General features: G+C 40.2%; 2 protein-coding genes across 5 annotated transcripts in view; both read right to left on the bottom strand.

Moving 5' to 3' along the window:
* Window positions 1-149: 149 nt before the first annotated feature.
* On the bottom strand, window positions 150-10,177 carry popdc2 (popeye domain containing 2). 2 transcript variants are annotated; one of them, XM_046054142.1, is made up of 4 exons: window positions 9,357-10,177; window positions 5,734-5,842; window positions 4,195-4,795; window positions 150-1,422 (listed from the first exon to the last, which is right to left on the bottom strand). In XM_046054142.1, exons 1-3 carry the CDS (start codon window positions 9,848-9,850, stop codon window positions 4,244-4,246), a joined length of 1,155 nt encoding a protein of 384 aa, XP_045910098.1. In that variant the 5' UTR covers window positions 9,851-10,177; the 3' UTR covers window positions 150-1,422; window positions 4,195-4,243. The 2 variants fall into 2 exon arrangements, with proteins under 2 accessions (XP_045910098.1, XP_045910099.1); XM_046054143.1 differs by having other exon boundaries at window positions 4,336-4,795.
* A 1,669-nt stretch (window positions 10,178-11,846) lies between these two features.
* Window positions 11,847-12,077, bottom strand: part of LOC123974339 (cytochrome c oxidase copper chaperone) — a 3,541-nt gene continuing 3,310 nt past the window's right edge. For all 3 annotated transcript variants that reach the window (XM_046054962.1, XM_046054963.1, XM_046054961.1), the window contains one exon: window positions 11,847-12,041. The gene's annotated coding sequence lies outside the window, so the exon portion shown is untranslated. The remainder of the gene's footprint in view (window positions 12,042-12,077) is intronic.

Raw genomic sequence — 12,077 nt, 5'->3', positions numbered from 1 at the left:
ATATTAATTTGTAATCAAATGTTACCACAAGAGAAGATTTCCTCAGCTACTCATGCATAAAGAGTATAATCAGGGTGGTGTAAGCTCAGTGGTAAGAGGTCTTATGATGGATATAATAGGAAGTAGACAGTCACAGAAAACAAACTACATTTTCACTGCACACAAAGAGCTTTATGGAGAAATCTTGGCCCCATGAAAATACTTTTTAACAACAATGAATTTTTCATTTTAGTCCCATCTCCCTATTTTGGAAGTCAATGACCGACAAATTCAATTCACAGTATGCACATGTGTATTAAATACTCAATTAGTTACAAACATTTAAAAAAGGTCTACAGGAAGGAATAAGAGGTTGTCCTCCACCAGGTGAATTTGGGTGTCATGCTCCAAAAAATTAGTATGAAAAGCTTATAGAAACTCCTATCATAAATTTCTGACACTGAACCAAGTTGTGGCACATTTAGATAAAATAACAAAAGATGCCCAATAGAACATGAAAGTGAAATGGAAACTACCAAGTTGCAGGTTTTGTACCTAGAGTGTTCATAAACAGGTCTAGAAAGTTCTCAAGAAGTACGCAAAACGAAATAAATAATTTTAAGTAGTTGTTCAACCTCTTAATATTTCATATTATATAATATGATTTTTTTATTTTTTTCTGAGCAAATAGATCAGTAAAATCAGTCAGAGAGAATATGTATTAACCTTTCTATGTTAAATTTAAAGTTAAATCAATACTCTTTGTAACACTTAGTGTATGTGATTTGTGAAGACACAAAAACATCAAATATAAGTAAAAAATCCAAATCCAACAATCATAGTTCTAACATCAAATATAAGTGAGATGAAAACCAATCATCTGTTTCAGTATCACAGAATTAAGTTTTAGAACATAAAATAAAATTTTATACATTTAATGTGCTGGTAAGTAATAAGGTGACGGCTGTCCCTCTGTCCTTAGTGTTTCAGTGCCACTTAAGATGTTGGTAAATTTGATTTAAAGGCAAATTTCAGAGCGTCATCGTGGCCTAAATGCTTAGATCTTTTTAGACAACACAAAACCCCTGTGTTTTTGAGCATTAAATTGGCCCGAATTTAAATGAATATGGTGATTAATATCAGCCCCAACTATTGATTTTTGAAAGATATGAGAACTGGCTGTCTTATCACTCAAACTAATTTTAATGGAGAGAAGAAAGAGCACATGTTCTACATGCTCGGGACTGACGATGTGAACTGAAGTGAGAACAGGGACAGAGAGCGAGTCATAACAAGTGACATGTGACACATTCATACCGCTATACTGTAAATAATGTAGTGTTTCCAGGAGAGACTTTTCTCACAGTTTGGGAGTGTCGGTGGGAGCCAGCGGCGCTCTGCCCCTCAGGAATCGAGGTGGTATGTTCCCATCACTATCACCTCCTGCAATATTGAAGCTTCGGTTAGGAATGTCATGATCAAACGGTAAAGAAGCAGAAAGTGTGACATCCTGATAACATGGAAACATCTTGAGCCCCTGTGTCACATCAAAGACAACACATTTAACACATTTAATCATAATTCACCATCAGTGGGTCCAACACAATATGTTTTACCCTGGGGTCAGGGCCGGGGTAACCCGGGGTAACTGGGCTATGGGTACCAACTAAGATTTCCAAGCCACATTTTAGTCTAGTTATAATTTGAAATGATAGTTTATTTAAGAATGTTCAGAATGTAAGCATCATTTTAACAGAATACAACAGTATTACAACTAGAGTTTGACGTAGGGGTCACTCTACAAGGCTGCCTCAAGGCCTGTGTTTATAGGGTCCTAGGGTTGCTGCCACCCACTGGGGGTGTTTATCATTGTCACTCCCCAATCACCACTGTGTGTGCTTGCAAAGAGTCAGAAACCACCTTGACTCTGTACCGTCTCTTTGTTCACATAATAAATCTGCTCCATGTGAATGTTCTCTAGAAAGACACTCTTGCTCTTTAATTCTGAGGGACCGGTTACAAAACCAGTCAGCTGTTCATATATTTGATATTTTTGAAATGTTTTCTGCCATAAAACTGTAACTTCTGACAATTGTCTGGTCACCCACACAGATGGAAATGCAGAAATATCACAATCATCTTTGTTCAAGGAAGGACTTTTCTTATATATATATCATATATCTAAGATTGCTGGATATATTAAGGAAAGTTCTGGATTTAGATTTTGCCGTCTTCAGTAAATTTACCTTTTAATTCCTTTATTTGAGTAAAAGTACCAATACATTAATCTATAAAAACTCTATTGCAAGTAAATGCCCTGCATTCAAAATCCTACTTAAGTAAAAGCACAGAAGTATTATTAGTTAAATGTAAATTTACTTGTAATATTCTTTAATTGTTAAATCTGATGCATCAATGTCTAAGCAGCATCTTACTGTTGCAGCTGCTCGTGGTGTAAAAGCTAGCTAGATCCATGATTGCTTGGCCATTAGGTCTGAGTCAGTGAAGCTGTGTTACTGCTGTCTGTGATAGATTTGACCTACTGCTTCACAGCCGCCCTGCAACCCGAACCCGACACTGACTCCACTATCCATCTATGAAATGTTCTTCCACCTGTGATTGGAGGAGGGCTGCTTTTAGGATGATAGGAGGGCGGGTAGGGGGTGAGTGAGGGGGGTGAACAGATTAGCAGACAGGCAGCCAAAGGGTGGGAACACTGGATTAATAGCATGGGTCGGAATTTTTTGGACATCCCCTAAATTTCCAAGCTCTAATCCTCATCAGCTAAGATCACAGCTGCTGCCCGTAAAGAATGCTGGCCTCCATTTAATGTCAATCTATAGCTACAAATTGGTATTGGTATTTTTTTGTTAGTTTTTGTTTTTTTAAAATTTGTTAAAAAATAAACAATATGTTTACTGTTAAATGCAAAAGATCAAGCAGCCAGAGCCTCAGATCCTCGTGTGATAAGTTTAATAAGCCAGACAACTAAATAACTATACATTATATTGATAAAATCGTGTTAAAATTCTCTGGTCCAAATTATTAGTCAGTATTGTAAAAATTAGTTATTGAGGTTTTTGTTTTAAGGATAGAACACAATTAACTGTATTAGACATCAGTTTTATATATGAGAAAGCAGTCTTATCACAACATCTATTTAATATTTGTTATGTAATATGAGCTTTCGACCTATGTCTGTCATGATTTTGTTATGTGATTTTATTGTTATTTCCTGTTTTGTTTTGTTTAATCCTTCCTCATGTGTCTTTGCGTACTTCACTTCATGTCTCTGTGTTTTCTCTGTATTAGATAATGTTTTTCCTTGTGTCATTTATTCATTCGTTGTTTCCTGTTTCACTTTGTTACCGCCTTACTCCTCTTGTTTCTGATAACTTCACTTTCTGTCTCTGGCGAGTTTCACCTGTTCCTCCTATCTCCACCTCTCATGTGTTAGGATTGCCTGCTGCTTTATTTCCTGGATCTCTTGTTTTTGGATTATTGCCTGCTCCCCTGCGAATTTTGTTTTCCTACTGGACAGCCTGCCTCACCTTTGGTGTAGCCTAACTTGTACATTTTAAAAAAAATAAATAAATAAGTACACACTAGGAATTAAACTTGCTCAGCATGTACATGCAATACATGCATTATCAACAAAATGTGCTAAAAGTATCTAAAGTAAAAGCAAAATTTGTTATGATTGTTATGATATATTATTTCTTATTGGTCTATTACCATGTAAGCAGCATTTTCATTTTGTAGATGGTTGTGGTGGATCCCATTTTAAGAACTTTATATCTTTATGTATATGTCCCAGTAGTTTAATCAATAATTGATGAAATAATATAATTTGTTTTGTAAGTAATATCTAATACTGCAACATAATTAGCAACTATAGCTGTCAAATAAATGTAGTGGAGTAAAAAGTACATTAAATCCCTCTGTAGAGAAAATAGAAACGCTGAGAAAGTAATTACCTCAAAAATATACTTAAGAACCATATTTATATATCAAATGTGGCTAACAACCATTGCATTTGCCATATTGTCATAAATATGTAAATTGATATCTGAAACAAATGATATTAATGATATACTGACTTCAGCCTTATTGCCCAGCCCTATACTGTATCTCCCTATAAAGCAGGGTTAGTAAGAATTGTGCACTGCAAGCCATCCATGCACACACCATTCTCCGCCCAGGTGAGGTACTTACATGTAGCTTAAGTGGTGACCCAGTGTGTTAGCTCCAGCACCCTGCCCCTCTACCTCAAATAATCCCCCTCACTGCCATAATCCATTAAGGAGCCTGCCACATCAGCAAAGTCCTCCAGGACCAGGCTGGTGGAGTCCTCACCAGTGGGCAGCTCCGGGTCTGACGCCCAGGGGTGCTGGTAACGGTCATGCTGGTGGGCCGGAGGTTCGTCCAGTTTGTTCTTCCTTGGTCCATGCGGTTGGGCCGGGAGGGGCTCAGAATGGGATGGATCAGACTTCTGGTAGTCCGGCGCTGGGTCTTCACCCTGCTCTTCAGTTTGCTGTTCCTTGGCGACTCCACCGTCACTGCAGCTGCCGCTGCCACCCTCGCTGCCCTGAGAGGAGGGGGCCAGCACGTGGTAGAGGCTGGGCAGGCGGATGTCCAACAGCACGCCACTCTTAATGTAAAGCTTGTTGTTGAGGTTGTAGAGCTTCTCTGCAATGTCGTAGCCCAGCATGATGGAGAAGATACGGGCGATGTAGCAATCCTTTGACATCAGCAAGTAGAGGCGGCGGCGGCGCCATGAGATGTAGCGGGTGTCTTCCTCTGCTGTCAGGGTCACCTGGGGAGCATGAATGAAACACAAGAATATGAATTTGTTGAGTTGGTTGGCATGGTAAACGTTCTCTTGCAGGTTTTGTTGCTTTCTGCAATTGGTGTTTCCTTCTGCTATTCCTGTTGTCCCCGTCCCTGTTCTCTTGCAGATGTTGTCCTTTCTCTGTGCTGTCTGTTTGTGTGGTGTTTGTCTCCCCCATCCCCATGTCTGCCCCCTGTCCACCCAGTGACAAATAAATTTAAATAAATAATAAAACAGTCAAACATTAATACTCTCTTGTTAAAGTAAAATCTGTCTGGCACAATATGGTATCCAGCTCCTCATACTACACCAGGCTGCTGGGCTGGACAGGTTTAAAAAAAAGAAGGGAAAAAAAGTAGGGAAAACATGCAGGCATTTGTAAGACATCAGGGATACGCGCATGTCTAGCACCGATTCTTAATAAACTGTAATTTTAACTCTACCTCAGAGATACCATGGCAAATTTTAAACATCTTTTCTTTTCATTTGTCAGTAATGTCATGTTAAAGGAATAGCTCAACATTTTGGGAAATACACTTATTTGCTTTCTTGCCGAGAGACAGATGACAAGATTGATTAGTCGGATAAACAGCCTTCCTGGTTGAAACCCTGTTGGGCCTGGAGACAAACCCTGAATGTCTAACATGACCTCCAGGCCTCGTCTCTACTTAACTGAACTCATCTAAAGCAACAGGATATGTGAAAGACAAGAGGACAACTGCTTTCCCCTGTTCAGCTTATCAGTCAGATGCCGAGTCCGATAGAAGGCAACCAAAGACAACGTGATGTCCATGTCTGTTTCTTGTTCCAAATCCTTCAGTGACAGCAATTTAACATTTTACTTCCACATTTGGGACTTCAAGCCTCATATTCACGTATTTAATTTACTACATCTACTACTACTACTAATTAACTGCATGTACCTGGAACTTTCCCTCCTCATTTGGTCTGAGAGACTCCCACTCTGGAGAGTCAAGGAACTGGTGGCGGTGGATGTAATGCAGGAACTGGCCCTCCAAAGATACATTGATCCTGAGAGAGAGAGTGAGAGAGAGAGAGGTTAAAAAGAGAGACAGGGATTGATAAGTCATAATGAGAGCAGAGAAAGAGCTGGAGGTCACAGTGCTGTGCCAGTCCAAGACCCTCAAAGTAATTATTGGCATGAATATCGTTGCCTGGGCAGCGATGGACAGACTGAAGACAGTAGAGTTAAACAGAAGAACATCTTTCAAATAAACTGATATTACAAAGTTTCCTCTTCTGCCGGGATTCTTTCTGCACACCGAAATCTTCCTCCCTCAGCAGAAAGCTAGATTTTATAAAGAAAACATCTGCAGAGTAACATTACCCAGCGCACTAAATTAACTAAATTAAGTCTTCGTTGGATTATGTCAAAAGTTTCTGTGTTATCCTTATTTCAATGTGAGTTGAATGTTGTGCTGCAAGCGATCTGCTTCATGTCAGTCACCTGACATCTACAGCAAGAGATGGAAAAACAATTCCAGTCCAATCTTTATTGTTTAACCTGTTTTATCCAGGACATCCGATGATTGTAAGGTAGGTCTGGTGTTTACAAAGGATAAAACATTTAGTTAGAATATTCTAATTGCAAGTTGCTATGATACAATACAAATGTAAATGCTCCATATTTATATAGCGCCTTTCTAGTCTTTTTGACCACTCAAAGCGTTTTTACACTACATCACAGATAGATAATCATACTTATGTGACTAAACGTCCAATGACAGATCTGTATATTCAGTTTGTTACAGTGTTTGTTCACTACAGCCTCTGTTTGTAGCAGTTTAAAACTATAGGAAATATTTATTTAGACTCTTCCTAACAATGGGTGTTAATTAACAGCTATATATTGGTGTGTCTTAATTACCCTGTACAGCACTTACACTTCCAGGGATAGGGATTTCCACTGGAGAGCCCCATGCTAAATATGGCCCATACACTATATGAATAAAGGTATCTGGACATCCCTGGTGTGGGGCTGCTTTTCTGGTTTAGTTCTAGTTAAGGGAAATCTGAATGCTACAGCATATAATGATATATTGGATGATTTTGAGCTTCAAACTTTTGTGGCAACCGTTTTGGGAAGACAATTTTCTGTTTCCTGTTTGGTGTGGAAGAAGTTGACTGGCCTGCACAGAGCCCCGATCCCCAACACATCTGGGAATAACTGGAATGTCAACTTCGGGCCAGTCTTCAGTGACCTTACTAATACTCTTGTGGCTGAATGGGAGCAAATCACTGCAGCCAAATTCCAAAATCATGTGTAAAGTTGTCCTTCCCATGGTTTTGGAATGAATGTTAAACAATTAAATATTTGTGTGTCCACATACTTTTGGCCTTGTAGTGTAGTCATACAAATTGTTACAGACTGTGGAAGTGTCTTAGGTAAAAAAAAAATGTGTGTTGTAACACACGAAAAACCCTAATCTTTAAATCTGAAAGAAATGTACCTACAGTCAGTTCAATAAGGATGAACAAGAAGAAAAAATGACAAGCAAGCCACCAAAATCTATATTAGCTTGTTGTTTGTTCGTTTTGTTGTTCCAAATTTAGCTCGTAGGCTACGCTGAGATGTCAGCAGCGTGGCCAACATTTAATTCAAGGTAAGAGGAGCAGTCAGCGTCGACTCCTCTCCCAAGTACAAAGATATCATTTTACCAGCTGGCAGAGTGCAGAGCGACGGCACACTGATGAGTCACAGCCAAAAATACTCTGTTTACAACATTTCTCTTGTGTAGGCTCAAGGACTGTGAAATCTAATGCAGTTCTACTGTGTTTGGATGAAGAGGATTCATTTCCTGTGAAGGTTACATGCTGCCGAAAGAAGACAGAAATTAGAATCCCGTTCTGCAGTAGACAGTTAAAGTAGGAGATTTCTTTGTCTTAACATTTAGTGTATTTTTGTTTTGTCACTACAAGAGGAATTTAAACCAATAAATAAAACAGTGTATACTTGTGGTATAAATAAGGGAATTACTTTCTGTTTTAGTGTTAGGGTAACTTCAGTATTGTTCAACCTGGACCCTATTTTCCCATGGTTTTGTGTCTATGTGATTAACTGGAAGAACATTTTTTGAAACTGAGTGAGCACGCTGCAGTCGGCAGCAGCAAAACAGGGATGCAAATGAAGCCAGTCAAAGTACTTCCGCTAAAATACATTACATTAAGCTGATGCTTTTATTTTATTTAATAAGCGTCTCACAATTGCTATATATGTCAGAGGTCACACACCTCAAGAGCAACTAGGGGTTAAGTGTCCTGCTCAGGGACACATTGGTGTCTCACAGTGGATTCGAACCCAGGTCTCTCACTGCACCATCACCATCCAAAAACAGGTCATTGTTTCCACCTGGTCTCGAACCAGGTAGTTTTTGTGCCGAAGGCAAGCATCTAATCCATTACGGTGCGGAAACTGTGTAAAGCGCTTGTTTTTGCCACGGACAGGGCTCAGATTGCTTCGGAAGTTTCTGACAACATTATGGAAAAGGATCCCTACAGAGATAGACCTTTTTATAAAGAGTCAAATTCTTTTTGTTTCACCAGAAACAGTCACATATCGTTCTAGTCATTGACAAAAATAGTAATTTTAGCTCTGTCCACCGCTGCCTTGATCCATTAGTTTGTGTTATTTTGTGACTTTTGTGTCACAAAACTGTTAAAACATCAAAACCACACAATAACACAAACAATCAAGCCGACCGAGGAATCGGTAGACCAGCAAATACCGTGTTCAGCGAGGTAAAATTACTGGGAAAAGGTCTCTGTAGAGAGATTCTTTCCACAGACACTTCTGAGCCTGTCAGTGGCAAAAACAAGCACTTTAGTGGACGTACTTTGACAGGGCGCAATTGCCCGCAAGGATTACATTGCTGCCCTGTTTCACTGTGTGCTCACTCAATAATGGACCGATTTCAAAAACATGGGAAATTAGGGTCCGGGTTGAGAAATACCGAAGTTAGCCAACACCACCAACAGGACAAAAGGATTTGCTGATGTCCAAAGGTTTAACTTATCACGATGCTGCTGCGATGTACAGTGCGTCTCAGTACACTGTGACATCAACAATGGATCAAATCACTATGTGTAAAGTGAAAGGACTTGCTCATAGTAATGAACTCACAGATAATTATCAGCACTACAGAGCAATATATAGCAGCTATAGAGCCAGAAACTGTCCTCGAGAGGTGGTAGAGACCGAAAACAGAGCTAGAAGCAAAGAGAATATTTCATCAAGTGGCCATAAACACAGCTCCAAATGGATCAGAATCTTTGATGCTAATGTTGCTCTATGTCTGCTGGATGGGAAAATAAGCAACTGTTTGCTAACATGTGCAACATATAAACTTCGTACGTGAGATGTAAGAAAAGTTTTCAATGTTTTACTTGTAATAAAGTATTTGAAATTGATGCTTTTAAGTGTTTTGGTTGTATTCTGTGAGACAGTTCATTGTAGGGGTTTGCATTATGTAGTACAGGTGTACTGTGTGTAGATGTACACAGACAGGCACATGCACACACTCCCCACCTCCCAGACAGCAGAAAGGACAGCTGGTTGATGGGCGTCTTGCCCTCCACAGCGTACGTCTCTCCTGCCTTTAGCTCCACCACCTTGTTCTCAAAGGCTCTTGCGATCTCCTTGAACACATGGATGGGCACGCCTAGCGGCAGGTAGACCGCTTGGTAGAGGTTGGTCAGCTCCTCATTTCGCATGCCCTCCTGGTGCAGCCTGTAGAGAAGGTGGCAGATCTGAACCAAGCAGGCCAGCAGCAGAAGCAGGTTCCAGGTGAAGACGTCCAGGCCGCACATCGTCATCCAGCCCCACAGGGTCAGGCACGCAAAGGCGGGAGTCAGGAAGCCGAAGATGAAGAGGCACCCGTAGGCCCCGCTGCCCCCCATGTAGCCCAGGAACAGGACGGTGTTGCCCAATTGGTAGATGGCTCCCTCTGTGTTGTTGGTCCAGCCATCACAGAGAGGGGCAAAGAACAAGCTGTCCAGCAGAGTCGAGTTGGCTGTGTTCATGTTTAAAATGACTGAAGACAGATACTACAAAACAAAGTAAACTTTTCCAATGTAACGTGGTACTATTTCTGTCCCATCAGCAGTTACAAGTTTTGTAACTTTTCTTGTTTGAATTAAAGCTTGATAAAAAAAATAAAATAAACAGCTAATACCAAACAAAAATGTAAATGTTAGTTCCCTTGGCGAGCAGTGGGAAATTCTTCAATGTGAAGAAGTTCTCACGGCTCTGTTTGTTATAGAAACACAGCTGGAATGGCTTTCTTCTTCTTCTTCTCTCATTATGTGTCCCTCATTCCTCTCCCTTCTGAGTCTTCCCGTCGTCTGCCTTGCTGCTCTTTTCTGTCTATATCTCTCACCCACCGGCCTGCACTGTAGAGCCAACAGCTGGAAGAGAAGGGATAAGGGAGGGGGGTAGGGGGGCGTTGATAGAGCCCTAGAAGGATAACCATGTTTGGAATTGAAACCCAAGGAGGAAAGAGAGGTGGACAGAAAGCAGGCCCGCTACTTAACATAACAGAAAGAGAGAGAGAGAGACAGAGGCAGGAAACGGGAGGAGAAGGACTATAACAAATATCTCTGAGAGACAGAGCCTCGAAGGTTTTACACACATTTAAAAAAACAACAGAAAAAGCACATTCCTCCACAGCTACAACACCATCCAACCTTCATGAGTCCGGTTTACACTCAGGAGAGCAGCTCAGTCGGTGCATATTTAGTAACACTGAAATAAGTAGGGTGACCATGGAGGTCAGATTTCAGGTATAAACACCAGCCACCACCTCACATATCTGGCTGTCCTCCCAGCCAGGGGGACTCTTCCCTGCTTTACTTTTCCTTTTTTTAAATAGAGCAAGAATATGAACAGGAAATATTACAGAATACATGTCAAAATAAAAATTAAAGATGTAAATATGTAAAAAATTGTGGCCCTATCCAGAAGCCAAATACTTGTATTTACACAAATAAGAACCAGTATTCTTCCTGTAATGAATGAAGCTACAGACTTAAGAATATTTCGAGTTGTGTGATGTGGGACAGATGAGAACTGGTATTGTAAGAACTAATTAACTTAATAATCTGGCTCCATAAGATCATTAAATATTCTTGTGTATAGATGACAAATCCTTATTTTGGGATTTGGGATATTTTTGTAGAATCATTTGAAAATATTTACACCCCGTTTCAGATCTATTATAATTGCAGTGTCTTCTTAACCCATGCTGCCACTTTAAACAAAGGAGATGATTTAAAAGTGTAGAAATTCTGCATCATTAAGATTTTTATTATTCATTTACACTCACTGCATACATCCACCGTGCTGCTGCAGGTGTTCACATTACGCCCAACTTCTCAAATCAGGTGATACAGAGTTCGTGCACATATTGGGAGAGCAGTATTAAACTTAAACTTTGAGCAATCAGTTTTTGAACAAAGCTATGTGAAAACTGTTCAACAGGTAATAGAGAAAATGTGAAAACTTGACAAAAAGGATTTGCCAGGTGCTACAATTGACTTATTTCCAGCTGCACACCAGCTTACTGGTGTGGTCATGGATTTGAACCAGCATACAAAGTACTCAAAATATAGCAAGTAAGTGGATAATCACATTATAAAGATGCAACTGGGGGGGGGGGGGACTCCTCAAAGCAAAATAGTGGCATGGAGGACCAACCAGTTACACTTAATACTGCAGAATTGCTGTAGCATAGCATTTCCAGCATGTTTTGTCAATGTGTCCAAACACGTCTACTGCCAGGCACAATTCACTATGAGTGACACACAACAGAGGAAGAATGCAGATATGCCAAGTATTGACTTTGCAGGGGTAGGAGTTATTTTTAAGCCTAAGTACATACCAGGGACAGCAACTGTGGCAAGCAGCCATTCACCAAGAGAATGGACCTTCAATACAGAACCTTTAAATTACATGAATGATTCTTACCAAAATACTTAAAAGCATCTATTCTACATCAAAATAAGAGACCAAAAACAATGGTATTGCATAGGACTTTTATTAAATTTTAGATACACATATTTCTCAAATTCTGAAGACGTTAAAAAACAATTTCACAGAAAGACAATAAACCCATCAGAGCCATTAAGTGCATCACCACATGTCCCTTCCAGTTGAGGTATAAAAGGGGGGGGGGGACGGCGGTGGGGTATCCAGGATAGTCTTCCACAGCACAAACTGCAGGGGGGGGGGAAGAGAGGGAGAGAGAGATTG

The sequence above is a fragment of the Micropterus dolomieu genome, linkage group LG07 (genome assembly GCF_021292245.1).
Source record: "Micropterus dolomieu isolate WLL.071019.BEF.003 ecotype Adirondacks linkage group LG07, ASM2129224v1, whole genome shotgun sequence".
NCBI classification, from domain to species: domain Eukaryota; kingdom Metazoa; phylum Chordata; class Actinopteri; order Centrarchiformes; family Centrarchidae; genus Micropterus; species Micropterus dolomieu.
Note: the sequence above shows the minus strand (reverse complement) of the source record. Positions and strands in the feature narration are given on the sequence as shown.

Coding starts and splice junctions, on each gene's coding strand:
- popdc2 (XM_046054142.1), bottom strand. CDS start 9,850: ATGAACACAGCCAACTCGACTCTGCTGGACAGCTTGTTCTTTGCCCCT. Junction 5,843..9,356: donor TCCTTTCTGCTGTCTGGGAG/GTGGGGAGTGTG, acceptor TCTCTCTCTCAG/GATCAATGTATCTTTGGAGG. Junction 4,796..5,733: donor ATGAGGAGGGAAAGTTCCAG/GTACATGCAGTT, acceptor CATGCTCCCCAG/GTGACCCTGACAGCAGAGGA.